The sequence below is a fragment of the Aythya ferina genome, assembly GCF_964211825.1.
Source record: "Aythya ferina genome assembly, chromosome: 7".
NCBI classification, from domain to species: domain Eukaryota; kingdom Metazoa; phylum Chordata; class Aves; order Anseriformes; family Anatidae; genus Aythya; species Aythya ferina.
This window is the reverse complement of record NC_140302.1, coordinates 9,425,614-9,453,193: the sequence shown is the minus strand read 5'-3', so window position 1 is coordinate 9,453,193 and position 27,580 is coordinate 9,425,614. Positions and strand designations below refer to the sequence as shown.

The following is a 27,580-nucleotide window of genomic DNA, read 5'->3' as shown; positions in this document are numbered from 1 at the left end:
ATGGTTGTGTGTGAGGGGCCTTGGGCATGCTTTCCTTCTTTTGTAGTGAGCTTTATAGGAAACACACGTAATTCTTCTTAACCTTACCCACATGCATTTACAGCTCCATTACCAAGACACACCACTACATACCCAAGATAATCTCATCAGTCTGTTGCACTTGACACTCCAGAAAAACCACCAGCACATTTAGAAATAAGAAGCCCCAGTGCTCTGACTACAAACCCAACTATTGTGACAACAGTTTAAAAACTCTGGTTGCTCAGTATGGCATTGCTCCGTGTCAGCTCCAGATGCCTTGTGGCGTGCATCTTCTTCAAGAGGACAGTATCCCGAGCTTCATTTTATGTAGCCCCCTCAGCCTGCAGCTGTATGACACTGATTCACTACAGCCATCTCTGCAACTTCGCTCCATTAGGGAACACGAACTGAAAGAGAAGAGTCCCCACATACCTTCAGCCACATCTTAGTGAGTACATCAGATTTGTCCTCTGTTCTCTGCACTCAGTATATAGAGGGTACAGACATAAGCTGTAGTCTTATTTTTTTGATACACACTTCCTTACATTCCTCACTTAAAACAAACAAACAAACAAAAAAAAACACCAAAAAAAGCACAACAACAATAAACAACACAAGGATAATCTAAAATGCTACAACAAAGACTGCAGTCCGCAATTCTTGTGCCTTCTGTACATTGAGCATAAAAGTGAGATGTGTCTGATTGTAAGCCAAAATTGTTGTGTGACGGGGTGAAATACATTGACTTCTCTCTCAGTTTCTCTGATTTCTGCTTCTTCCAGTCCAAAATTTAGATGTTATATCTAAAAATAAAGACACAGTGGGTAACTACTACTGACACAGAATTAGAGTCAAAATAAGGGCGAGGAGATGGTCATACTGATGACTTGGTTTCACTTACCCTAGTGGGATATTTTCTGCCTAATACTTTTAGAAAACACTACCAAAATGGAATGTGTATTTATCAGAACCTATAAAGCACATAGTCCCAGGCAAATATGGATTTTTAACTATGGCCATTGCATTGGCCTATCTGAGGCTAAGAGCTACAGAAGTTCTACAGAAAAATTGTGAAAAATAAGGAAATGGTCATGATCATGGCTTACCAGCCAGCATTCCTTTATTTGAAAATGAAAGGAAGGGGATTTATAGTCATCTCTTCAGCTACATATAACGACAGTAACAAATTCTGCACTGTATTTCTTCATACAGCTCTACTGTTCCAATTCCCATTTCAAGAGCCAGTGCAGCATTGATGTCAATTTCCCTCTAAAATTCAGGTTATTAGAGCTGCATAAACAGTATTATGTAAGACTTGCAAATTTTAAAGACGGATCCAATTTATTCTATCCATAATTCAGAATTGTAAAAACATCAGGAAAGGATTATTTCTTTCCCCAGTCTTCTCAGTGGCTAATAAATATGTTGTGTAGATTACCTGGTTCCCTACAGCTTTACATAGGAAGCACTGTTAAAATCCAGAATTCTAATTTGTATGAAGTATCCCAATCAAAATCAAGAAATAAATCTATTTTAGACAGAAGCTAACAGGCCCATCTGAGAAACTTTCAAGTGAACCCAGAGTGTGCAGTTACAATGGACATTGAGAACAGTCAGCAATTGCTGGGGACAAAATACCAGTGTACATATGGAGATACAGGAGAGCCAAATCTGAAGTATCAAGGCACTTTCAAGACTATCTTGTTCCCATTTTTAAAGATCCAGCAGAAAGGAATGCAAAGTGTTTATCTATTGGCATGCTCCTTACCCTGAAAATTCAGCTCTCATCTACTATTTACTTACTAAATAATCACAGACAGAGAAGATCTGTCTTTGTGAAAACTTCAGAAATTGTTTTCTATGTAAAAAGTTGTAAAAAAAATATTTAGAAAATGAAGTGTGAATTGTTAATTCTACCTCAAAATTAGACTGAAAATCCAGGCGCAATTGTCACAAAGTCAATTCTAGTTTGCTTGTAACCCAGCTTCTCTTTAAATACAAAATTAAAAAAGCGATACTGAATATAGAAATATAATACTGCCAATGTAAAATATAGTTTCATTTTGTCCACTAATGTTTTTATCTGAAAACATCACTAAATCTAGACAGAGCTATTTCAGAAAACCTTTGTAATGGTCTTACTTGCTCTAGGTTACAGCACAGCCTTTGGATGCTAGGTGTTGCGAGTGACTTTATTTAGGGCTACAACGAGACGTTTGCCAGAGATTTACGGCATAGCTGTAATATCTGCCAATTGATTCAAAACAAAACAAGAAAAACAAGCCAGAATACAGCTGACACTAAGATCTAATTTTAACAGCATTTCCTTAGCACGCCAAGCACAGACTTCATTTTGAAAAGCAAAGCATATTTCACCTCTCTCAGAAGAGCACAGAAGCACTCGCTGCTTCAGAGATGTGGATTTTTAGCTCTCAAAAATTTCCTACAAGGCAGACATCTAACTTCCAACATCCCCAGCTTAAGGCAAGTGGGCTGGCTGGAAGTATCACATGTTGCTTTGAATGCACCACAGAGAATTCTTACTACACTCTTTTGTGAGGAGAGCTGTATACTGGGTGAATATATAGCACACCAGTGACAGCTGTGCCCTAAAAAATAAGTCTGCACCGGGTTCAGAGTAAGTGCTACTTAGCAGGAGTCCTGGGAGGCAGCGTACAAAGTGCAGCTGCTGCACCACCTTGAGAGCAGCATGTGTTCTTGTGCAATCCCCCTCAGCTCCACTCCGAAGGGAGAGAGACAGGGATCAGGCAGCATTTGAGTGGCTGAGTGTTAAAATACTAATGAGAATGCTTGTATAAACAGATGGATGGACACAGCTTCCCTGCCCCCAAGGAATTCCTAATTTACAGACAGACAAAAATACATACAGAGGCCTACGCAAGTGAGAAGGTGCTAATACAGCAGCTTGCAGCATTAGCCAGGGCATCTTCTTTTCCTAGGACTTGAGCTATGCCTGCCCCCTTCCTGACCCAAGCCCCCAGATCAACAAGTTAAACTTTTCTCATTTAAGAACAGCATCTCACTAGCTCTAGAAATAAGCTAAAGCATTGTGAATGAATAACCTCTTCTATTCAGGATGTCTAGGACAGAAGACAATATTGAAAGGAAATGCTCCTTTCCATAGTCAGAAAGGCTAAAACTCTGAGACAGGACATAAACTATCAGTTACCAGAGTACATATTACTGCAAGAAAAGGAATGGACAGATGCTAAGGATCATTAGAACGTAAATGTATTACCCTGTAGAGAAAGCAGCATTTAATCTCCCTCTTAACTTTTTGCCACTACATTTTTATATAGAAGCTTCCAACAAACCTTCAGAGACTTTCTAAGCACCAAGGCTCACAGTGGCTGGGAACGGCAGGAAAACTTCCCAGAGGGGCATGACCCACTGAAGGAGACGTTGAAACCCCTCTGCAGCCCGGTTAATACTGAACACCCATATGAACCAACTACTTATCTCTGGACTGAAGGCATCAGCTCCTCTCCTATTTACATTGTGAAAAAGTTCACTAGGGAAATTTATAGTATTGTTTCTTAAATGTTTCCCTTCCCATCCCTGTCTCCATAATAAATGTGCAACAATTCCAGAGGGAAATTCATTGGTTTTCTTAGATCATTCTGGACAATAAATGACAGCAAAGAAAAGGAGTAAAACTCACTGGGGTAATCCATCCGATAGAAATTCACCACTTCACCCTGCACATTGCCAGAAGGCATGAAACAGGAACAAAGGAAGAAACAGCCTAGATAGCCTTCCTTATACAGCAAGCATCCCACTATCTTTGATGATAGCTTTTACACCTTCCAGGTCCAGATGGAAGAACTGAGCAACCCTGATTAACTGTAAAGGCAGGGGGCTGCAGAATACCGCGAATAAAAGTCCTTGTACATATCATTAACCACTCTTAGAGAAAGTAAGCTGTAAAAAGCAGCGACCATTTTCCCAAAGACAATGCCTGACTGTTTTTCAGTTTACTACAAGGTTCCTTAATAAAAACAAATATTTTGCTTGGGTTTTAATAGGAAAACAAACCCGACCTTAAATAAATGCTCAAGGGATCTGCAAAATATTCCACTGACACCTTGAAGAGTTTCCATTTATACTAACTAGAGCCGAGCTGGCAAGCTGCAAAGGCATTCTGAAGTGGCCTCTCAGCCTGCGCTTCATCTGTAGTTAGGAAGGAAAATTACAATACATGTGAGAACACCCAAAATAGCTTTAATCTACCTCTCTTGCATACCAGGAGCCACAATGCCACAGCAGCACAGGGATTTTGTGGGACAGCCAAAGGCTTACAATACAGGACACTCTGTGCTGAGATCTGTACTGCAACAGCAGAACTGCAATTAGCACTTGAGCTGCGCAGCTTACCTATCAGCCAAACCATGGTGGCACAGAGCAATGCTACCTCCATAACCAACAAATATTTACTTTCTTTTTAATGCCTCCCCAAGGCCCCTCTTCATCCACAATATATAGACTTTTCAAGGGAAATGACTAGGAAGCAGCTCTTCTTGCTGAGCTAAATAGACCCAGGTGATCAAAATAAGCCAAAAGTAAAAGATTTTCAGCTGGGAAATGGAAGGAAGCACATGGGCAATATTTAGGGAGAAAAGGCTGTGAGGAATATTTTGAATGAATGCAAATGCTCTTGTCCCTGGTTAGGAGGCATTCCAATCATTCCCTTCCCTGTTCCCTCTCCACCTTATCCTTGTTTGAAATAAAGGATAATCTACAGATGAGATAGTCAAACATAGATGGGGCTCTTGAAAAGGATTTGTTGGCATAGCCAGAAGACTATTCAGCTCTCTAAATCTTGTATAACATTACTGTTAATAATCTCTTCTCTCTTTTTCTGCACTGAAAAATAGCTGTTACATCTCTTCAGTCTACTCAGCATCATGTACTGTGCCATGACAGCGTGTGCTGTGTATCTTGCAGAAATGAAATGGAAGCAGAGTTGAGTCATACAATAGACTTTGATTGTTTTAAGGAACAAGTGAGCAAGTTCTTCTTTGGTATCTGAGTTTAATGTCCTTAATGCAAATAAAGTTTGAGAATATACCTGAGGTACTGATGCTTCATGTTCTGGCAACCCTGTACATGTATTTCTGTCAACTTCCACACAACAACTCGCTGCAGCAAAATTACACAGAACATGTAAGTGCTTGAAGGATTACAATTGCCAAATTTCTTCAAAGTTTCCCCCTTCCTTCCCTCTCTTTTATTCACTTCGAATTCATTTTGAGGCAATTGATAAGGTAATAAATTGATAAGGTTCTAGTAGACAAATCTTACCTATCAATATAGCCTTTCAGATTGTCACAGCTCTCAGCTTCTTGAAATCTATTCTGTTTTTTTTTGACTTCCTGATACAATTTGTCTCATCTCCCACTACAGGCATTAGCAATAAACTGAGTTTATGTCTTTTACTATTGGCCACTATGGTAAGATTTTCTTTAAGTTCGTTCTTCTTAAGGCATTTCATTGTATATAGCTAAGACCACAATGCTTTATGATCTGACAGGGTTTTGATCCATTCAGCAACAATAAGGCCTCTCTGAAAGTGCATTTGAGACAATACTGTTTTAGTCTGGCATTTAGTGGCCCGCAGCCATTTCAACATTAAGCAGCTCAGAATAATAGCTTTGACTTTGAGCCTGTCCTAAGGATGAGGCACAGATATGTCTGATCTATAAGTGACTCTTCTGCTCCTGGGTGTTTGTAAATTAGGATGCTTTGATGCAGGCTTAGACTTAACTCTTCTTTAGATATGCATGTTTATTGAGTTCTTTTTGTTTCTGGCTGCCAGAGGTATAATTCTTCCTCTGAAACAGTAGCTCCCGGTTTGGCACAGCAAATAGCAGTCCTGTCTCTAAATGAGAAATATGTAGCATTCAACTCCATGCTTTTCCTGCAGATGCTACAGTAGCATTGTACACATAGAAAGACATATGTATAAGAGAAGATGAAATGTAGCACATGTCCACAGTGACAAGGATGTTGAATCAGAACTAAATCTGCAGGAACTACACCCAATAGCATGTCACTATTTTGTCTCTAAGGATTTAGAGGCTGTATTTCCCAATGTGAACCTGTTTCAGTTGGACAGCCCAACATTATCCATCTACTATACAACATCAGTTACCTATCAAACACTCTTCTTATCTCCAAGAATAAATGTTTTGCTCCTATGGACTTCATCCATGCCTTGTGAGAGAATAAACAAAAGCACGAGCTTCAAAATGTTAGCATGAAAAACTCCATAAATTCAAGTGAATTAGGAAAAGAAATGAAAAGAAGCCAAGATCCCCTGAGGAAGTGCAATTCAGAGTTCTTTTGTAATATGCTGTGCCATGTTTAGTGGACAATATAACATCCTGCCAGGTATCCCAGCAGCATCTTTGAATTTTCCAGCATTTTGCTGGATATATCAGGAAGCAAGCAAAGTTCTAAAGACAGAGAATGTTTCTTTTACCTGTTAAAATTTAACAGCTTAAGCTTTGTTCAAGCTTTTGTATCAGAAATGCCAATTCCCTTGTGAAGCGAAAGGAACCACATTTGTTTAAAGGGGATTGATTTGAACACATGGATATATTCTCAATGTTTGTGTATAATCTCACTATAATCTCTGAAAGGCAAAACTCGCGATGATGAAGATTATGAAAAGACATAAAACAAAATTATAAGATGACAATCTTTTAATTTTTAAATAATCTTTTAATAATTGTTTAATAATCTTTTAATAATCTTCCTCTTAAATAAAAATGAAGAAGCTTATTTTACTGGTCCTTTATCTTAACTAATGAGAGAAGTGGCTGTTGCAGAGGACAAGGCTTTGACTTTTATTGAATGATGATGCTGATGCTGGTTGTGGGTGTTTTAACCCATTACAGTGGTGGGTACAGCAATCTGCAAAAATTTCCCACCTAAAGCTTGAAGAGAATAATGCAAAAGCAGATCTTATTTGACAAAGTACCAGCCAATGACATATATGGCTTTCTCAAGGCAAAAGCCTTCCCTCTAGGTGAATTTCACATCCACCAGGTTTGTAATCCTCTGTTGCATAAATGTAGCTAAGTACCTTCCCACACATCACACAGTGACTTCAGGGCATGTAGCAGAATTAAGCTCAACAGTTTTCAGAATGTATTTTTGGTCCTTTTTTTTCCATGAACATATACTCTACAATAACCAATTTTTATGTGACTCCAGAATGGCTTCCTGTTTACAGACAAAATGAAATAATAGAAATGAGGTGTTTTAACATACTGGTACTGTCTGTAGCTAAAGGCTATTTCAGACTCAAAATAAAAAAGACAAAGGAGTAAGATGGAAAAATAGTATCAATTACTGAGAAAAACATTGATTTTTGTTCAAACACTAATTCAAAAAGGGTATATTCAGTGACCGTAAGTTCACCTGCTTGCCTTCTCTCCCCTCCTCACAATCAAGCTTGTGATGAAACAGGAGGCCAAGTAAATCCTGTCAGCATGGATCCTATATAATATAGGTCTCACAAGCTTGTTTCATATCATGTCAGAAAGAAGTTGGATCAGCTGGATGCGCTACACACAAAGGTAACCTGGACCGATAGCCTTTTTTCCCCAGCAAGTATTTCTTCATCAGCCCCCTTCTCTACCTGCACCAATTTGTATGGAGAATCTGAAGAAAAAATCTTTTACAAAACACTACGCACAAGACAGAGATAATATGTTCTGAAAAGGTACAGAAAGTCTTCATTAAACTAGCATGAATGCTGTTTATAAGCCAACATATCCTGACAGGTACAACTGAAATTACAGGTAAAGTAAGAACTTGTAACATCAAGAACGGTGCACTGAAATAAAGTTCTAACAAGGATGTCCCATAAATTTGAAAAGCCATAAGCTGATGCAGAGGCAGATAATTTAGGAAGAGCTTTAAGAAATGAATAGCCTCAGCTAGTTAATAGTACTTTGCCTATGGTGAGTGGCTCTTCATTTGAACTGACCTATGTTTGAAGATCCAAACAATGCCACTCACCTTCATCACTATGTCTTCTATTTTTATGCCCAAGTTTCGGGTTGAAACATGACTCTAAAATTCCCAAGCACTACCAAGAAAGATATTCTTGGGGAATTTCCATCCCAGATAAAGGAAAGAATCTGTGATCTCATGATTCCTAATTCAGCAGAGTGCATAGTTCAAGCAGCCTCAATTAGCTTTGGATAAGTGACTGAGTTTTTAATTTGCAGAGTTGTGTTTTTTTTTTTTTTTTAATACTCAAAGTCCCAGTCCCTCTAACAGTTCTCTAAAATGGCACAGCATTTTTACTTTACTATCCCATTCAGCAGCATATTCCCAACCTTGTTAGAAAAGTATATCTACTTCAACAATAGGAAAAGCACAAACTTTGACTTTCACAGTAAAAATTAGTTATTGCTCTGACAATGAAGAAATTTGGATCCATTGCAACAGTAATACCAGGGGTCTTACCTATTTTTCAACATTCCTCTGCCAGTCTTTTGGGAGCCCAGAGAAGCACTCTCTTGTGGACAAGCTAGTCTGGAGCAATGTTTTGCTCAATCCTTTTTGGATGTTTTGCTTCTCTCCTGTTTTACCTCAGCTACATATGGTGTTCACTATTTAATGGTGTAAGCAACACAAAGTTAAGGCAGGATTATTCTTCCAGTGCACTCAGGTTTTAGTAGAGTGCTCCAGGTAGGGCCTTGAAGCACGCCCTCTATGTCTACTTCAACTCTCACTCCTCTCTACATTCGTACTTCTCTTTGGTAACTAATTGCACTTCGAAGAAAAGTGACAGTAATGACAGATGATGTCTACAAGTTTCGTAGCATGCTCAGTGGTACAGAAGCTAGGACATATGTTTGAAAATGGATTAGGCATTTATCTAATAAACATTCTTAAGTAACAAAGTTTAGATGTGTGAGTTTTATGTGAAAATCATCCTTATCCTCCTTGGTATATTTAGCTAAACTTTATTTAGGTGAATGTGAACATGGTTTTTAGTTTAAAATACTCACTTATGCTTGAATCAGAGCATGGACCACTATGGATAACGAAGCTGTATAACTTACACTTGAGAATTGTTCTGCAAGGTGCTTCACTTCCATTCCAAAACTGTATTTTTTATCTTTTATTCCTTCCTTAGAAATTGCAGACATTTTTTTTCAGAAGTGCTGGAGTCAGAGGTTGTATTGAGCTACACACGTAGCCACAGTAAGTTTCAAAATTCAGCATGCCCAATTTAGGAATTTTCCTCTCCTGCTCCAGGGCAAATATGCTAATTATGATAATCTGTTTGCATATTTTGTGTTGGAATAGATGTTCACAGGACATCTATTTAGGTCCATGGAAGGAATGCATTCAAGTTAAAAATTTGGCTTAACAATGTTTTCTTTGGCCAAGCAATTTCTGCAGTGGAGCATGTCAAAAGCAACTGGCTTGGAGGAGGCAGCAGGGAAGTTTGTTTGATCAAGAAAATTTCATAAAGTTTGAAGTGGGATGCCTCCCTGTGCCCAGTTTGTCTTTTTATCTTCATCTAGCACTAAATTAATTGCTAAACAATGAATTGTGTAGATGACGAAATAAAAGTTACTTTAATAGGGATTCCTGCTGCTAATAAAACTGTTGCTTGTCTGATACAAATAAGGAATGAAAGGAACATGTGGAAAAACAAGCTAACCCTCCACTTTGATCTCAAATGAAGACTTAGCTAAACTGCAGAACAACGAGCTTCATCATCTTGTTTTGTCAGAAAACAAGCCTCTGAATCGCTAAATTAAAGTGCTGGTTTGGATTGCATAAAGCAAAAATGTCTCTAAAGGAGACAAAAGATTGATGCATTCCCCAATATCAACATGCAGATCTCAGATCCAGCCAGAATTATAACTGATGGTATTATGAAAGTTCTGTTCTACGCAGAGTTATATTTACAGTAATGTTTATCAGAGCTATACACCCATGCACAAACAATCTGTACGCATTTTGGAGTTTTAGTATGTTGTCAGTTTGATCTTAGCCAAGTTTCTCTAAACCCTCTTTAATCAGGAAATTGCTTAGTAAATGACTGGCTCCCACCTCTCCAAGTCTCTCTTTTTCACTTTTGTTTTTTTAATATCCTTCTTTCTCTGGCTGCATCACACTCAGCAAGATTGCTCACTCTTGTGAATCATGTTTGCAGAGAAAATATTTAATAGCTGTCAGCAACAGAGCTTTGATGTGCTCCACATCAAGAACGTGCCAACTGCAACTGCAGTAGAAAACATTTCTCAGAGTGAATATGCACCTATTTAACAATGGGAGGCTTTTACTTCAGATACCAAGAAGTGGAAATAAATTAAAATTAAGATTGCTGGGATGGTAATTGGGCAGCTGGGGAGATTTCTGTGGCACACGAAAGTGCCGAACAGATCTGTATTCATAATCTCTCTTTAGCCAAGGATATGTCTTCTATTTATAGGATTATAAAGCTCTTCAAGAGACTGTAAAATTACATACACATATGATATGGGAGCAACACATACATTTTACATGTAATTGCCTAATGAAGTCTGAAAATCCTCTCACTTTTACTAGACATTTTTAAAATAGGACCACAGATTATGTCCATCTGGTGTTCTCAGCTGGTGACAGGCATTTTCTTCTGACTGGCCTTTCCCTCTGCCTTTTTGTACCATTTCCAAGACTGAAAGAATTTTGGCCTCTATATGCTGCTTCCACTTCCAGTGGACCTTCTACACAATTCCAGATAATACCAATGAGTCTTTTGGGTCATACCCAGTCCAGGATACGTGCAAATAAAAATCATTCCTATCCCACACAATGACATGAGCCTCTTATTATATAGCTAGAAAGCAACAATTCATGTTTCATATTGATGCTATTCTTCAACAGCTATCCAAAGTCAGAGCTTGGAAAAGACAACATTACCAGGTCTTTAGTCCTTACTCACTACTAGCAATAGCATTTTACCAGCAGAATTTTCTTATCAATTTGGAAAGACTCCCAAGGTTGCAGAGGGAAATATTAAATTGAAGTGATAGCTGATATTAAAGCTACATGCATCAGTCACACGAAGATGATGTAAATGCAAACTTAGATTAACCTATTAGTCTGCTGGTAAGACACCAGAAATGTGAGGAAATTCTGTTTTTAAACAGCGAGGCACTGACTGCTCTCTTTCACATATGCACAGTGCCCAGTGTAATGGGGCCCACACCATTCCTGACACTGTTCCTTAGGGCAATGCAAGTATTACAAGCAATAAATGTATTTGAGAGTGAAAAGTAAGGCATCAAACACTATTTTGGGACAAGGATACAGAAGACTAGTATAAAGTTGTCACCTGGGTATTAAAAGGAATTCTTAACAAAATACAAAAAGAAATAAAAAAAAAAAAGGAGAAACCAAGACTTTTTTTTTTTTTTTTTTTTTTTTTAAGATCCTGGATGCATCAGAAAAGAGCAAAACTGTCTTTACTCTCCACTTCTCCACTTCAAAACATTATTATTCCTTGCCTAACTCTGCTGCTCTGTGAGAATACCACAGACAAACAGAACTGACATAAAACCACAGATTTCAAGCTCTGTTCTCCTCTGCCCTGCAGTCCAGGCAGTGGTTCTAGCATCTGCTGCAGCCCTCTGAAGAGATGTGCAATGAGTGCAGACCTAAAAGCTCTGCAGACAATAAGGTATTAGTCATATCTCTTGGGAGGCCCCTTATCCTTTTTTTTATCATGCATGACCCTGTAAGAATGTGCAATGTGATAGTTCAGAGAAAAAGCAATAGGCTGACAAGCTGGGCTTTTGCTGGCTGCAACTCAGATATGACACAAAGTCATGCCCATCTTATGTAAAGACTGATAAGAAGGCAGTGTGCTGTTTATACTATGTCAGTGTGTAATTAGAAAGTCTTGTGCTTGCATTAGTAGGTACAATGATAATCAGCCCTTAAAAAAAAAAAGAATGGAGAACTGAAAGTCCAAATATCAAAAGCAGTTAAATCCTTCTACAGATGTAAGTGGAAAGAACAGCTTTTGAAACAGCATGACTACAAGTACCTTCCCCAGGTGAGGTGTGAATCAAGCTGGTGTGGAAGTTAGTGAGTCAAGGAGTCTCACGCAGGAAATTAATTCCTTTGTGCATGCTCCTCCTGTGACCACTGCCTGTTTGTTTGGAAGACCAGACAACTTCTGTCTCTCATATTGACAGGCAACAAGAAAATAAAATCCCATTACAAGTAAAGCAAAAGCATTGAAAAAATATTACGGTCCCAATTTGCTATTACTTAGCCCAAAGTTATTCTCTTGATTGCAAATGCAAGCATTTCAGTTTCTCTGTAGCCCTACACATGACTGCATAGCTGCCTGGAGATGGTAAAGCAGTTTACATTTTCACCTCAGACAAAATACCAACAATTTCTTCTCAAATAACATTTGGAAAACATACCTTTAATTTACAATAGGATTCTGGAAGCTCTTCTGTACCTCTGTTGTTTTAGGATAATGTTTGCTGGTTTTAAGAATATGGAAATAAAACTAAGGATGGTGGACAGCCTGGTGCTTGTGTGCCTTTTCTGTCCCTTACTTTGCTTCTGTTTGAAGAGCACCCTTCCTGCTCTTATCAATAGTAAGAGCTTGAAAGTCCATTTTACCTTTACATTAAAGAAACCGTCTCTAGAGAGTATGGCTGGAGACACTGCAAACTCCACAAGAGAGCAGGCTGGCCCTCCTGCAAAAAGCACACCTTTCACTTTGTGACAGACAGTCCACATCTCCTCCAGTATGTGAGCTGAACACTAAGTACACAGTTTTTGCAATCTTTTGAATAAATGACATGTAAGCTTAAATCACAGAAACTAATGTTTGAAGATCCATATGTTGGCAGAATGCAGAAAACTATTCATGTTAGTAGCAGAAAGACAGGAGAATAGTCCATCAACAGGATCCAACTACATTAATTTGCAGTTCCATTAAGCAACTCCTTGTCAGGACAAACCTATGAAACATGAAGTAATGAAAATAAAAATATATACACAACAGATCTAGGAGAGACTGAATTTCAGATTTCAGAGTTGTACACTTAGCTCAGTGGAATGAAAAGATGTTTACAAAAACTTCTGAAGTAAGTATGAGTTAATATTAAGAAAGTCACTTTTTCTTTTTCCTGAAAAAAATATTTTGTTTTCATTTATAGCTTTGTGTAATAGATATAACAATTCAACTGGGAAACATCCATGTATAGAAAGTACACAAACTCAAATCCAATCATGAAATATAATAATGCCAAAGAGATTGAGGAGTCTGTGAGATTTTACATAGCTATAGACAAAGTATTTGTCAATCCATAACACAGCTATTTCCATAGCAGACAGTCATTGGAACTGTGCTGACAGTAGTAAAGGAAAAAATACTAATCCATTTGTTGCAAGCTTGTTATCTAACCTACAGTAGTATTTTCTGTACTTAGAAATACAACCTTGCATTTCTGAGACTTGACTTAGGAACATTCAGTGTAACAGCATTCATTAATACATCCAACCACTTAGTTGTTCTAAAAAATTCAGTTTCTTTGTATCAGAACTTGTTTTGCCTTGTTAAAAATGAAAGCATTCCCATTCTGTATGAGGCTTGCACTTACACATACATGCCCCTATTTCATGAAGGGCAGCAATCCAAATTATTACAAGGACTAAATGCTAATTAATTCTCCCTTATGAGTTATGATAAATGATTTCAGGGTAAAGCTATACATTTTCCAAAGGGGCTTTATCACAGCTATGTTGACAGGACTTTCAGTATGGTGGTATGCTCAGTACTACCTTGAAGTAGCTGAAGTATGTGCCACAGCAGGTGCCACAAGTAGAATATAGATTTGCTTTGACATTAGAACACAGGGTATACAGTGAGTGCAGAATTGTTTTATGGGTTTCAAAAGCATATGTCATGAATGGTTTGGAAAAGCTGAGCCTTTGGGGTACAGCATTAGAGTCAAAGCTAAGCTAATTCGAAGAAATCTTGCCTCATTATGGTAAGAGCTGTTTGTACTTTATGACTACTAGGATATCTGCTATTAAAGAAACATTTTGCCCTCTAAAGCAAAAGCTTGCTGAAATAAGACCGAAATATTAAAACACTGTTGGAGCTTTAAAGGATACATTTCTGCCATAGAATTGCAAAAATTAAATGTACGTTTATTACACAAAATGTAAAAACATCAGCATTTCACATTTTTGATAATGATGTCTTGATAAAAAATTCATCTTTAATTTTTGCACCAACTCCCAGTGTCATGGGACACTGGTCATCAATGATAGTCCTAGTCATTCAGTTATGAAGTGGCATAATACATGACATCTTTTACCAACAAAAAGATCTCTCTGTATCTACGACTTCGTGTGTCCATAACCTAGACTGATCAATTCCCTCTAACAAAGTAGGAGATGTGGAGCACCTCCTTGTTAGCTATAGTTATACCTCCCTGCTGACACATACACTTCCTACAACCACAAACACACATATGCTCCTCCACTTTTCATCATCATTTGGAAACTTTCAATAATATTGTGATCTGTGCAACAAAGCTTTATAAAAATTTCTTTCTAGCTTCTAACAATTTTGGCCTTTGTAATGGCACTCTACAAAGATGTTGATGATTCCGTTCCTGGTAAAACCATCTCGTTTTCATTTTCACAAATTACTACTGACCTTTCTTGGGCCATCTGCAAAATAAGTTTATTGCCTTACCTATGAATTAAGGTCAAGGATAACCTGCAAAAACTGAAATGAAATATTTAACCAGTCTGCTTGATAGCCAGCTTATAGACGTGAGGTACACCAAAACTTTAGCTAAAATTAAAGATGTGTGAAAAATAATGGAAACATCCCAAATGCCACAAGGAAAGCAGCCTACGCAGTGTATGTATTTCCTAGATTAACCTTAAGATAAATATATATATAGAGAGACAGAAAACCTCGAGCCTAGCTCTTAGATTAAAACTTTTCAAGCTAGATTTTCAGATATTAGAAAAAAAAAAAAAAGCATATTCCATGGTGCTCAGTATCCTTAATGGAGTGATGTTGGCTTAAACCAGGTTAAAAAAAAATATATTATTCTTATTTTAGGGAATGTAGCATTTCTCTTGCAGAAATAATTTTATTTTTACATTAAATCATATTTTTTCCCCAACCTCCTTTTAACACAAGTGACTGAGGAGTATTGTCCTTCAACTCTGAAGGGTCTTTACAAATATATTTCCCCTGTAACTTCATAGAACTAGTGGAATTATACCAGGAATAAATACATTCCAGTATCTTCAGTTACTCTGTTTGGAAACCAGTCATTTGCCTGACCTTCAGTGCAATGCTAAAAACAGAGTTTGTCTGTCATCGAGAGCCAGTGAGATTTCAGATAAAACAGAAGTCATGGCTCCTGCAATGAAATTCCAGAAGTGTCTATCAAAAGAAAAGCTTGCCAACAATAGCATCTCACTCAGTCCATACTTCTATACTCTTATCAAAGTAAGAAAAAAAGAGGAGATCTGACATTTGGAATTGGGCAGAGACAGTAGCATTCCTTAGTATGTGAATCCAAAAGGATTCTTTAATTATATTCTACACACTACTTAAACTTGTGACTTGAATAGCTTTGGTTCTCTAAGCGTCCAATCATTTCTCACAATTCTCAGAAGTGTCCCCGTCCCCCCCCCCCCCCCCCCCCGTTCAAAATATTCAAAGTGAAATATCACTTATTAGACCATATGGAGAACTGCTCTTCTCACTTTCTCACTGCCAACCCAAGAACCACTATAAAATAACATACAGATCAACACAAAATCTTTGTTCTAAGCCCCAGCATAAAAAAAGTGAGCAAGCACTGAAGTGGAAAACAGGACTCTTTGTTCTCCAGGCATCCTTGTTTAAATTAAAATAGATGACTCTTGTGTTTATTAGAATACGAGGCTTTCTTACAGCAGGGTAGGTGCCAGGTACAGCTTGAACTTTTTTCCTCGTGGCCCTATGCCAGCATATAGGCTTAAAGCCTTCTCTCCTTTTTCAGACCTGACCCTCTCATTTCTCTTGACACCACTCAACTCATCCAAACTTAAACCTCAACATACTGTCCCACACCTAGCAGGATATTACAGAATGGTTTGAAGGTGAAAGATTTGTAAAACACAAGTCACCAGAGTAATTTCCATGTTTTCTAGGTATCTGTTAGTACACACATACCTTGTTTACAACCTCACTACCTTGGAATAAGTTTACAGTTCCAATCTTCGTCCAGCCTTACAGTTTCTTCTTACTTAGGTCTGCACTAACAGGACATAACCATGCTTATGGATGGGAGTGGGTTGGAGGGAAGAAGCCAGCAAAAAGGTTACCATGTCATCCTTAACGTCGTGTGCTTGTATCACAAAACTGGCACTGTATATTTTAATCCAAAACCACAGACCTGTCCTAGTCTCTTTCTCACTAGTCTCTGCAATGAAAATTAGCCATGAAAATATAAAATGGAAGTGTCAGAGGTAAGAACAGAAAGGAAAAAGACAATGTCAAGACAATGTCAGGGCTCACAGAAAGTGAACAGAATAGTTCAAGGCTAAATAGTGATTAAGAATCATATTATCAATTTTTAAGAAGAGCTTACAGACAGCGCTCCTTAAAGGTGATGTTGTGGCCCTCTCCCGTTAACTAACTGAGAATTTTAACAGTGCAACCTATTTGCAACACAAAGTGAGGCAAATCACTAGAGAAATACTATCAAGAGACACAACCGAACCAATGGCTCTTTGCTTGTGCTGTCACAGCAGTGCCCCACTCTGACAAGTTCAGAGCCTGTTGGACAGGCTTTGTAAATTCATCTGATGGCCATAAAAACTATTGTCTAACTAGGCAAAGCAGACAAAAAGACTAGAAAAAGAAACAATGCACTAGAGCTAGGAGACAAATCCAAGTCTCAGGTGTCACTGAATGTTAAATGAATTAAACTGGAAAAAGTAAAAAGACACCATCAGCACAGCCTAGATTTTTACTGATTCTGGTAGCACAGCCAAATAAATTGGACAAAATGGAAGTGATGGTGTGACAACTGATAAGGGGAAGGGTATGTGTGTATGTATATGTACATACATATATATATATAAATCATGGGGTGTCTGTTCAACACCGACATTTAAAAATAAAGCATGAGAGATTTTTCTATAGGCCACTTGTATCCAGACATATACACAAATCATATGCAGCATATATTCAGAAGAAGACATAGAGAGAATATTTCTTGTGTACCAGCCCAAAATATAGAACTAAACTCAACTAAAAATACACCAAGGACACTGAAAATCACCATCTTCATCTATTCTCATGATGTGTTATCTTTGTAAACTAACATGCTATTATTTGATCTCCTTGTATTAAAACAAAACAAATGAAAATAGGGATGTGGAGTGTTTAATATTATGGAATCATTAAAATACATGAAAATATTCAAATAAATATTGGGAAATTATTTGATGTTTCAACTTTACCTCAAGGTGGTCACCACCAGCTATTGGTTGGCGAGTCAGAATTCAGGCAGAAAAATGGTTTTAGTTTACGACACGCTGAGTAAACTATTTTTTACTGAGTATCACATTAATGTAACCATTGCATCAGTGGGAGGATACGAACAGAATATGGCATACACGCTCCTCTTTTTTCAGAGAGGTTTTGGGAATTTAGTTTTTTGTTGTTGTTGTTTCTTTGTTTTCTTGATAATCCTTGATCCATATTTCATTATTATAAAAATAGGTGAACTGCAGCAGAAAAAGATAATCCTTTAAAGAGTTCTTCCTATACTACCTCTTTTTGCAGAATTAATAGGCACTAAGACACTGTCGTATCAGGGAGAATATATGGACCAGCCATTACTCTCAGACGCAGCAAAGAACAGGCATTGTAGGAGACGATTAAAACTAAGGACTGCTGACCTTCAAGCCAGCACATTCATTGTAAATGTTCTAGAATTAAATGCCAAAAAATAAAGTTTTTTCCTAACCTGTTTTTCTACACATTGAACAAGGATGCTTACCAATCAGCTACCTGACATGAGACCTTCCTTGGCCTCCTAACACTGGAAACACATTTAATGTTGGGATCCAATATAATATTTTCCAAGACCAGTGGAGAAGGATCAAGACTAAATTTAGTACAAAAGGGTAATGTTATTTACAAGTCCTCTTAGCAAAGCTTTCCTCAGAAATAATTAACTGAAAGTCCAGTTAACATGAGGCAAATCATTTTAAGTGGTAAATTGTTTTACAACTGCTCCTTTGTCCTGTTTCCTGGCAACATTGAGTTTTATTAAAACAAAAAAAAAGTTACAGAATAAATTAATAATTGAGGTAAATGCTCATTGTGGCAAGAGAAAGAGACATATCACAGCAAGAAACTCAGATCCAGTTCTGAGTTCCAGAACTTCCCCATGGGAAGGATCAGCATCTCGCACTGTACTTATAAAATATAATACTATAATACTGTACCAGAGTGTCCTGCCTCCTTTCCAGGTTGTCTTTAGGACACATGAACTCCAGGGAATTGTGGGTGGAGTGTATGAAAGATCTTATTGCAGCTGCTTGTACTGCACCTGTTCAAGGGATAAATAAAGCAGCTAAGTTCTAGTTTTCGTTTCATTCGCTGACAGTCGCTTGATGCGGAAAGAAATGATATACCACCTCCTCATCTTGTCAATTATTCGGCAAATATGTATTCAATATTGTGGAAATGATGAATTTTCCCCAGAATGTTCCCACAAGCATGGATAAGCTCTCTGACAAGTCACATACACATAGGGAAAAACTTATGGCTCTTTGCTCCATACTCTTCCAGACAATAACCCTGTTCACATAAATTATTAATCCTGCAACCTCATCCCATTTTTACTGGGAAAGGGATTAGAATTAGGTCTATATGAAACCACAATTAAAACTGAATTAATTCAAATTCTCTGGAGTTTATGAAAAGTTTATTCTGTTGTCCCCTGCCCCCTGCCCTCCCTCTCCCCCCCCCTCTTATTTATGTCTGATTTCCAATGCTTGAAGCATAATATTATACTGTGTAAAAGAAGAAATATGCTAGATCTTTATGTGTTGAAGATCCAGACCTTTTTTATATGAGTCATTGGGGTCTTTCCACTGACACTGGGGACACAGATGTGCATCTTCACAGGGCACATTTTCCACAAAAGCTTCAGGACAGATTTTTTTTTTTTTTTTAAATCTATTTTGCTTGCTTGCATATTTCTTTAGGTCTCCTAAAGAAAGATTTCTAGAAACACAATCAAGTGGATTATGTTAGCCTCAGAAGACACAACACAGGTTGAGAAAAAAGAAGCATGTTCCCATATTGGGAAACTTAACTGTGTTTTACCACTAAAAAAAGGTGGAAATGTTCATAATGGCCACCCATTAGTATTTTTCAGGAAAAGAAACATGTCCTACTACCCACATTCAGCAGATTTTCTTCAGAGAAAAGGTTGTAGATAGCAATCTGAAGCTGTGTCTTACAGGGTCAGAAAGTGAAGCTCTGCAGAAATGTAGCAAAAGAAGGAAATTGCTGATGAGCAGGACAAAAACATTAGACTGTGGTCCATAGGACGCGCGGTTGTAAAAGGAGGAAAGGGTCTTCCAAAAATTTTCCATGGCAATACACTTCACTCTAAACACAGAAATGATACTGAGATTAGCTACAGCTTGGGTTCCCCAGCGCAGGGTAACAGACTATTTAACACAGCAACGCGTGTAATCAGAGAAACAGGAAACCCAACAGCTACACAAACAGCACTTGTTAGCCTCCATAAGGTACCCTTTTTAACTAACTTCTTCCTGTATTGTTTCAACCAGAATATTCTTTCCATCTTCCCCTTTGGTCTTCCATGAGAAGTTATAACACCTTGTGGAAGGATCTGAGATTTTCAGTTTCCAAATGCAGTCTTCATTTCCTTGCTCCTCCACTCAGTGTGCACTAAATTTAAACATCACTGAAAGCTGGAAGCAAAAAAAAGATGGCAGACCCCGATGAGGGAGAATGTATGGGGCAGAGCAAGGAAAGGCAGGCACAGGAGGCAGCCCACTGCAGCCTTCTAAGTGTACAGAAGCAGGAGACAGCACAGTGCCATCCGACATGGAGCAAGGATGAGTGCCGAGAGACAATGTTAGGGCTCTCCCACAGGACCGCAGGCCACAACAATATCAGTACTTGTCCTTGCAGTCATCTAAGGCTTCTGAGAAGAGATTGCTGTTCAGATGGGTTTGGTTTGTTGTTGCTCAAGAAAACAGCAACGCTTGCAGACTTTTGACCACTTCTTGTCATCAAGAAAGCAAACAAGTAAAAGTGAAATCTTATTTGTCCCATCTCATATAGCTGGCCAAAGGACTTGATCTTAAATAATTTGTTAGATCAGTTAAGCAAACAAGTGAGACAAGAATCTTCTAGACAGAAAAGTAATTTTGACAGTAGGGCAGGAGTGTATTTGTACTTTGCAACTCCTGACAAAAAAAAATCATCAGGAAGACTGTCCATTTATTTCCTAGAGTAGGTAATTTTAGCCAACTCCGATAAAAGAGAACATCTTGTTTTGGCTGTCTATTTCTTTTTTAAACACCTGCTATAGTACCAACTGCCCTTGGCCATTTTTGAACTAGCTATGACTAGGTAAGGAGAGAATGCTGACATTCTCAAATAGAGCAGGACAGTCCCAGTGAACCTCAGGATCAAGAAAAGGCAGCCCAAATTCACCCTAATACCAGAGCATTCTGATTTGGCACTATGTACCAGAATCTGGGGTTACATGTAGTATTTTTGGAATTTTGGATACCATGTCCCATTCCAGAAGCTTGAGGTAAATGTAGCAATCGTTCCAAATCAAAATAGCTTCCTAAGTTACAGGATGCTTTAAATATAGAATGAGAGTCCCACGAAGGCTTCTGAAAAGCATGTATGCCACCCTAACCAGGTATAGTAAGTACTACGATGCCTTACAGTGTTTTTTTTTTTTCATGCCACAAAGATGAATTGCCACCAACACTGGCTTTAAATTGAATAGCCATAAATTGTTTAAAGTGTGTGTCCTTGAACTAGTTACCTCTAGTGAGAATAAGGGTTTGTGCCTTTAGTAACAAGTATGGCTAACCAAGAGCAGCAAGTGAGGGAGCCAAAATAGCCCAGCAGCTGGAATTTGGACTCTAAGCAAGGGAAAGGAGGAGGTATGGTGCCAGCACATGAAAGGCTGAGTTCCCCCTAATCCTCAGCTGCCATTGCTACAAATCAAGTGTATTTAGAAGGATTTTGGAGAAAGGTTAAAACCTATTTATTCAGAGTCCAGGCACTAGACACCTGTGACATAGATAATCACAACTCCAGCTACGCACGTGGGAGGTGCAGAAAGTAACTCTACCCTATCCAGGGGATTTGCATGCCTTGAAGACATTTGACCCATTACATCTTCCTAAAAGAAGAGCAAGAGCTCACTGACTTTCTGGAAAAATGGCTGTTAGCCACTGTGAGCAAAAAGAAGAGTCATCTTGTAGTAAACATGTTCAAGATGTCATCTGGAGACATTTGTAAGCTGGAAACTGATTATTTTCAGGTTGCCTACTTCCAGAAACAGAGTGCTTACAGTCAAAGTGACTGGAAAAATTATGTTACATGTATTTCTTCCCCCTATAATTAAGAGCTGATTGCTCTTGTTCCCCAAAGTCTCTCAGAAGAATATAGAAACAGCTTCACACTTGAGGGAAAATTATACTTTTCGTGGACCCAGAAAGGAGACTATTTAGGACTGTTCCCAAAGAACACGTAACAGGAGAGCTGGACTAAGCTTCTGGGCCATCCTCAGGCTGGCAACTCATTTGATCAAGCTTTCATTTTGCTGAGCTGCTATTGTAACTTAAGGGCTTAATTAACATTCATAATTCTTTCCTCATCATCTATACAGCACATTTTGATGGATTATACTTGTTTGTTTTTTAATATACCATATTATGTAAATCATGGGTCAACACAATGTGACTGAACAGCACATTTGTTGACATCCTTGTCCTCACTCTGTGCTGGCAAGAATTCAATTCTTTATGAACTCCTATTTAGTTAAATATTATAGCATACCTTTATAAAGTTGTTTTTTTTTAAAGGATTTAAGAAATTTGACAATTTTAACAAGAAGCCTATTCTGAAATTTCATTCTCATGTAACTTTTTTATTAAGACTTTAATTACAGTAGTACTAGAAAAAACAGCCCTTTCACATGCAGTATAAGCCATTCTTTTCAATTAGCATTATTCATTTTAAAGCATGCATAGCTGACATTGTCAGACACAGTTTAAAATTAATTATTTCCGTAAGACTTACAAGTATTGATTTTTGTCACACTCAGCAAAAGTTTCCCTCCTTCTCCCTTTCTCATGATCTTCAATGGGGATTAATAACTTACCAGCACACTGAGCAGCCACTTCTTTCTGCAGCAAAACCCAGTGAACAAAGAAGAGCACTATCTCATATTACACTGGACATCATTTAATGTTACTTTATAAAACGGTGGCATCTGAGGTAGTTATGTACAGAAACTTCTAGTTATATACAAAATAAATCATCCATATCAAATAGTGGGCTGGAGCTAGCTGAGGATACAATCAATGCTAAATTATAATGAAGACCTTTCCATTTAACACACTGCTTTAGTACTTCAAAGGCTACTGAAGGCTTTTTACAGTTATATAAAAACTGGATTTAAAAAAATAAGGTACTCTTCACACTCCTAATTAGACAACAAGAGTGACCAGATGAGAACTGCTGATGCTAGTATAGAAAGTTAATGCTAACATATTGGCAGAACAAATTTCACTCTGTGTCACGCTGGCTGGAGAACACTTGGCAATAATGATTCAGAATGGAGCTAATGACGGTGCTATCTGCTGTGTTATGGAAAACTGCCATTTGCTGGGTTCAAATATCTCACACTAACAAAAAGTATCACCTGAAAAAAAAGTGTTCAGCAGCTTTAAATACATAATTTAATGGTTACCTCCTGTTGCGTTTTCTGGTTCTAAAGGATCTACAAAATTATGTTCATTATTAGTTAAGTGAATTTGACAATTTCTTGAAATACTACATCAACGATATTCACAACTAAATTAACTCTAACCCAAAGGCGGAGGAATTTGTCACACCAGAATACCCAGTTGCCAGGGAACACTTAAATGTTAAAACAAGATAAAAAGCAACAAAACTCATTTGAATTGTGGACTTGTTAGGTTCATTAGGTTAAGAAAACTCCTCCTCTTCCATAAAGAGGAAATAAAATAACTATCGTTATCCCCACTCTTGAGCTTCTCAGTTTCTTAGCATTTTGGGGCCCAAGTTTCTTAACACACTTAACATTATGTTTCCTATTCCAGGGAAAGGTTATGTTTTCCTTTCTTACAGGAAAAAGCCGAAAAGTCGCTATGGAATTTATTTATTTTTTTCCTCTCCATCAAGAAATAGTGACTGTATTTATGACCAAGTTAGTAATTGCATAGATTCTATTCAGTCTAGTTATTTCATACACTGAACTTTCCTACAGATAATGCCACACCAGCACTGGTGATTCAGACACAGCCGCAACACAAAGAGAACAGCTGCATTTGGCAGGTCAAAAAGAAAGGGCTTCAAACCCACTGGTTATATATTATGTCAGAACAATGAGAGCAGCAGGTTTTATTATGTAACATCCTTTAAGCTAGTACTTCAGCTATTACAGGCCATTATTCGTATTTATCTGGCCTACATTCTAACAGGGCTAAATGTGTCCCCTGAAATTCAGAACAGACAGAATTGAGAAACAGAACCTTAAATAGAGCTATGCATAATGTCTGCAGAGATGCTTTGTGGAGTACATAATACTATTTATATACTCCTGGCTTTCAGCAACAAACTAAGTATTTAGTATTACTTTAATTGCACAAAAACAGGTAAGAGAGGCTGCCTTTTGTTCCATACACATCCCTGCTTTAAAGGAAAAATCATTAGACCAAGAGCTGCCGTTAGTTCCATACCCTTCCTGAAAGTTACTTGAATATAATACACATTCAAATCACATTGCATCATGATGCTGAGATTTCAGTAAAGACTCTTCCACTGGAAATCCTGAGTTTAAGGATGCAACAATAAGCCGTGTGGATTTTTCAGAGTGTTTTCTGAAAGGAAGATACCAAAATCTTCTTACTTACATCGTGATTGCTTACCCAGAGGGGAAAAGAGGACATCTTACAATGAAACTGCTTTGTGTCCTCCCCAAAAAATCATGTTGGTTAAAAAACAAACCTTCGCATAAGTTAGCTGGCAGCTTACATGAAACATCCATTGTGATTACTCCTCAGACCTTGCAGGGTATTTGTGGTCAGGATAAGGAAAGTTGTGTACCTCAGAATATCTACCGCCCTACCTCCCAGAGGACCAGAACAGCCAGCTTTAAATCTCTGCTCTGCTTTATTCAGAGCGGAGCCTTGAATGGAGAGCCCAGTACCCAGGAATGTTCTGATCCCCAGGCCCCTGAACCCATGGTATTTATTGGGCCAGAGAAACAGAATACAGCTATAGCATTAGCTCTTTCCCTCCTAGTACAATACAGATCTGCCACTTATGCTTGATGAGAGATGCAACCATATCAAACAACTGCCCTTTATAGCGTATTGTCACTCACAGCGTGGATGCTGACTACTGCAATACCTCAGATAAACAGTACCAAACCAGGGGTTTTAGGAGTTACTTGTAGAGTTAAGGCTCACCGAAATGCAATCATTTCCAATAACTGTGGCTGTAAACACACCATAATTGGATTGCAATAGTTGGAGAGCATCAAGTAACTAGTGCTCTCTCATGTTACCAACACATCTGTACATCCAACAAATGACTATGCATAATAAAAGTCAGAATTGTATGACTTTTCATGGGATGACTGGATCATTCAGGAAGTGATCTAAAAGTTACAGATCATCTCAAAGAAATATTGATGCCCACAAAATAGGTATTGTGTTACAGATAAGAAAATTTTGGAGTGGTCTTCAAAGCTGCGCTGGAAGCACTTCATTTCCCTGTCACAAGGAACTATTTGAAGTTAAACTGTAGAAGACAGGAAGAATGTGAAACCATCTGTGCTAAGAAGTTACCACAGTTTATCGAGCCGTAAGACAGTCTTTATATTCAAGTCCAATGACTTAGTCCTACTCTCAGAAGTTGATTCAAAGTCATTTGAGATTTTTTGGGAAAAAAGGGGAAACATCTCTATTCATCAGGAGTTAGAAAGGAAGGCTTTTAGAAGACAAGACTTACCTGTTAGCTTTACAGAATATCAACGATTTTAAATACTAATCAGTGGCTTTGGGGATTGTGAAGGACTTCACATTTGGAGATGAAACAAAGACTTGGAGTTCTGGCTCTAGAACAATAACTGCTCAGTGATTAGATTCACCACACATGGCTGCTTAACACGTGACATGGACTCAGTGTTTGAAATGAGCTTGTTAAATGTCCTTAGTTCAATCAATGCAGGTACAGCTCACTCTTCTGATTGTAATATATATTCACCACATGGCTATCCAAATGACAGCAGCAGAATGCTTCCTGCTTGCACCTGAGGTTTCCCTGCCTTCAAGCACAGAATAAAAAAGCCAAGGAGGAATCCTTTTGCCCATCACTTGCCTGTTGTAAGGCACTGATACCTGATACGTAATAAAGCAAATGGGAGTACAGAATAAATATTATCACATAGTTCCTTGAAGGAAAAGCAGTCACAATGAAAGGATGACATATGTATTCTAGGGAATGGAGGAAAGACAGGACATAATCAGGAAAAGGTGCTAGTAAAAGCATCTTTTTAAGAAGGCTTTTCCTATTTGTGTTTCCCATTTCTCCTCATTGCACTTACATCACGGCCAGATTCCAACTACTTCTTAACTTAACAGAATAAAGCCAAAATAGTTCTCTTACATTTTGTTTAAACATTGTCTCCTTTGGTATCAGGTTCTGACTTTTCATTTGGAACCCAGGCAACATTAAAAAAATCCTCTCTATTAGGAAACAAAAAACTGACTGGACAATCACAGTAAATGTACCAATCATAAGCTACTGCATTGTTTTGGGCGATATTTCTGCATACCTTTCGGCTCATTGCATCACCTGCAAGCCAGTCTGTCTTACTAGAAAAGTTTGCTGTTATTCACAAATACACAAAGAGATTCTGCTGTCATATCTATCCATGTACAATCACGCCACCTTAGGTAACACTGCAATACAGCACTTGAACTATACTTAAAAGCCTTCTTAGGCAGGATTAGGTCTATAAAATTAATTCTGCTCGCTTCAGACAGTTCATGCCAGCAGTAGGAGAAAATAAACTGCTTTGTTGCCCACATTAATTTTGGAAGACCAGATTTGCACATATGACCAGGCCACCTGTGTCAGCTCTTAGCGGTGCCAACAACCTGCAAGTCTCATTCACTTCAGTAGGAGTGACAGATGCTCAGCTTCACTAAGAGTCACTAAGAATAGCCACTAAGAATAGCACTAAGGTGCTATTCTCCTACCTCTGGTACCTGCCCATTACATCTGATGAAATAATCTGTTCTAGAGGGTAGGATGGCTTCTGGGGTGGAAACTAGAAAAATATCTTTAAAGTCTTCCCAGATTATTTTCTGATTCCATTGTTAAAGGAGTGTGAAAACTGCAGAGTGACCTTAACTCTTCTCCACTTGTTTTTGACTCCTCTCTCCTCATGAATACCTTGGAAATTTAAGCAGTTTTTCTTTCCCCATAAGACAGCAATTATGATTGAGTACAAAGCTCATCTCACTTATGACTGTAAATTGCTGATAATGGGAATATCTGATCTATTTGAAGATATACTCATGTAAAAGATGATAATGTCCTTAAAACGTCTATTTTTTCTTTGGCAAAAGCCATGTCTAACACTGTGTTCCAATTAAAAATATCACAACTCGCTCCTACTCCAGCCCTCCCTAAAAGAAGCTATGTTCATTCCTGCATGCCTGCTTTTTCCCTAAGGCAGGCTACAAAACCCAATCTGAGCCAAAAGCAATCCTCTCAGCTAAGAACTGGGCCTCACCAAGGAAGATTTCACAACATTTTAACATTAACAATTTCAAAAGATTTTAACAGTGCTTTCTGATACTTCTATTGCTAGAAATTCATCCAGCTGTGTGAAAAGGTAATTCCGCCCCACCCCTGTGAATCCCACCATTGCAGTTCCACTCCTGCTCATCACACGATTCTCAAAGGCCCCAGCAGAATCACATTGCCTTCAGGCACAAGAAGCGTACCTTATGAGATCATAACCTGTGACAATGGACTCGCTTTGAAAGAACTGTCTTTTCATTTCTGCAAGTGTAAGTGCCATAGCCCCAGATGTTGAATAGCAGACTCTGTGACTGAATTACTTATAAAAAAATATCAACACCTTACAGTGCAGGCTGCAAAATGTTATGAAAATGCCTACAGAAG

The 27,580-nt window shown here is 38.1% G+C and overlaps 1 protein-coding gene across 21 annotated transcripts in view; it reads right to left on the bottom strand.

Annotated features, from left to right (window-relative positions):
• LDB3 (LIM domain binding 3) overlaps positions 1-27,580 on the bottom strand; it is a 122,039-nt gene that overhangs the window by 86,726 nt on the left and 7,733 nt on the right. Inside the window, exon 1 of one of the 21 annotated variants that reach the window (XM_084525283.1) lies at positions 18,568-18,665. The exons of the other annotated variants lie outside the window; for them this stretch is intronic. Coding sequence (XP_084381409.1) covers positions 18,568-18,609 — 42 coding nt within the window. The 5' untranslated portion in view covers positions 18,610-18,665. Of the gene's footprint in view, positions 1-18,567; positions 18,666-27,580 lie in introns of those variants that run through there. 21 annotated transcript variants of the gene reach the window in all.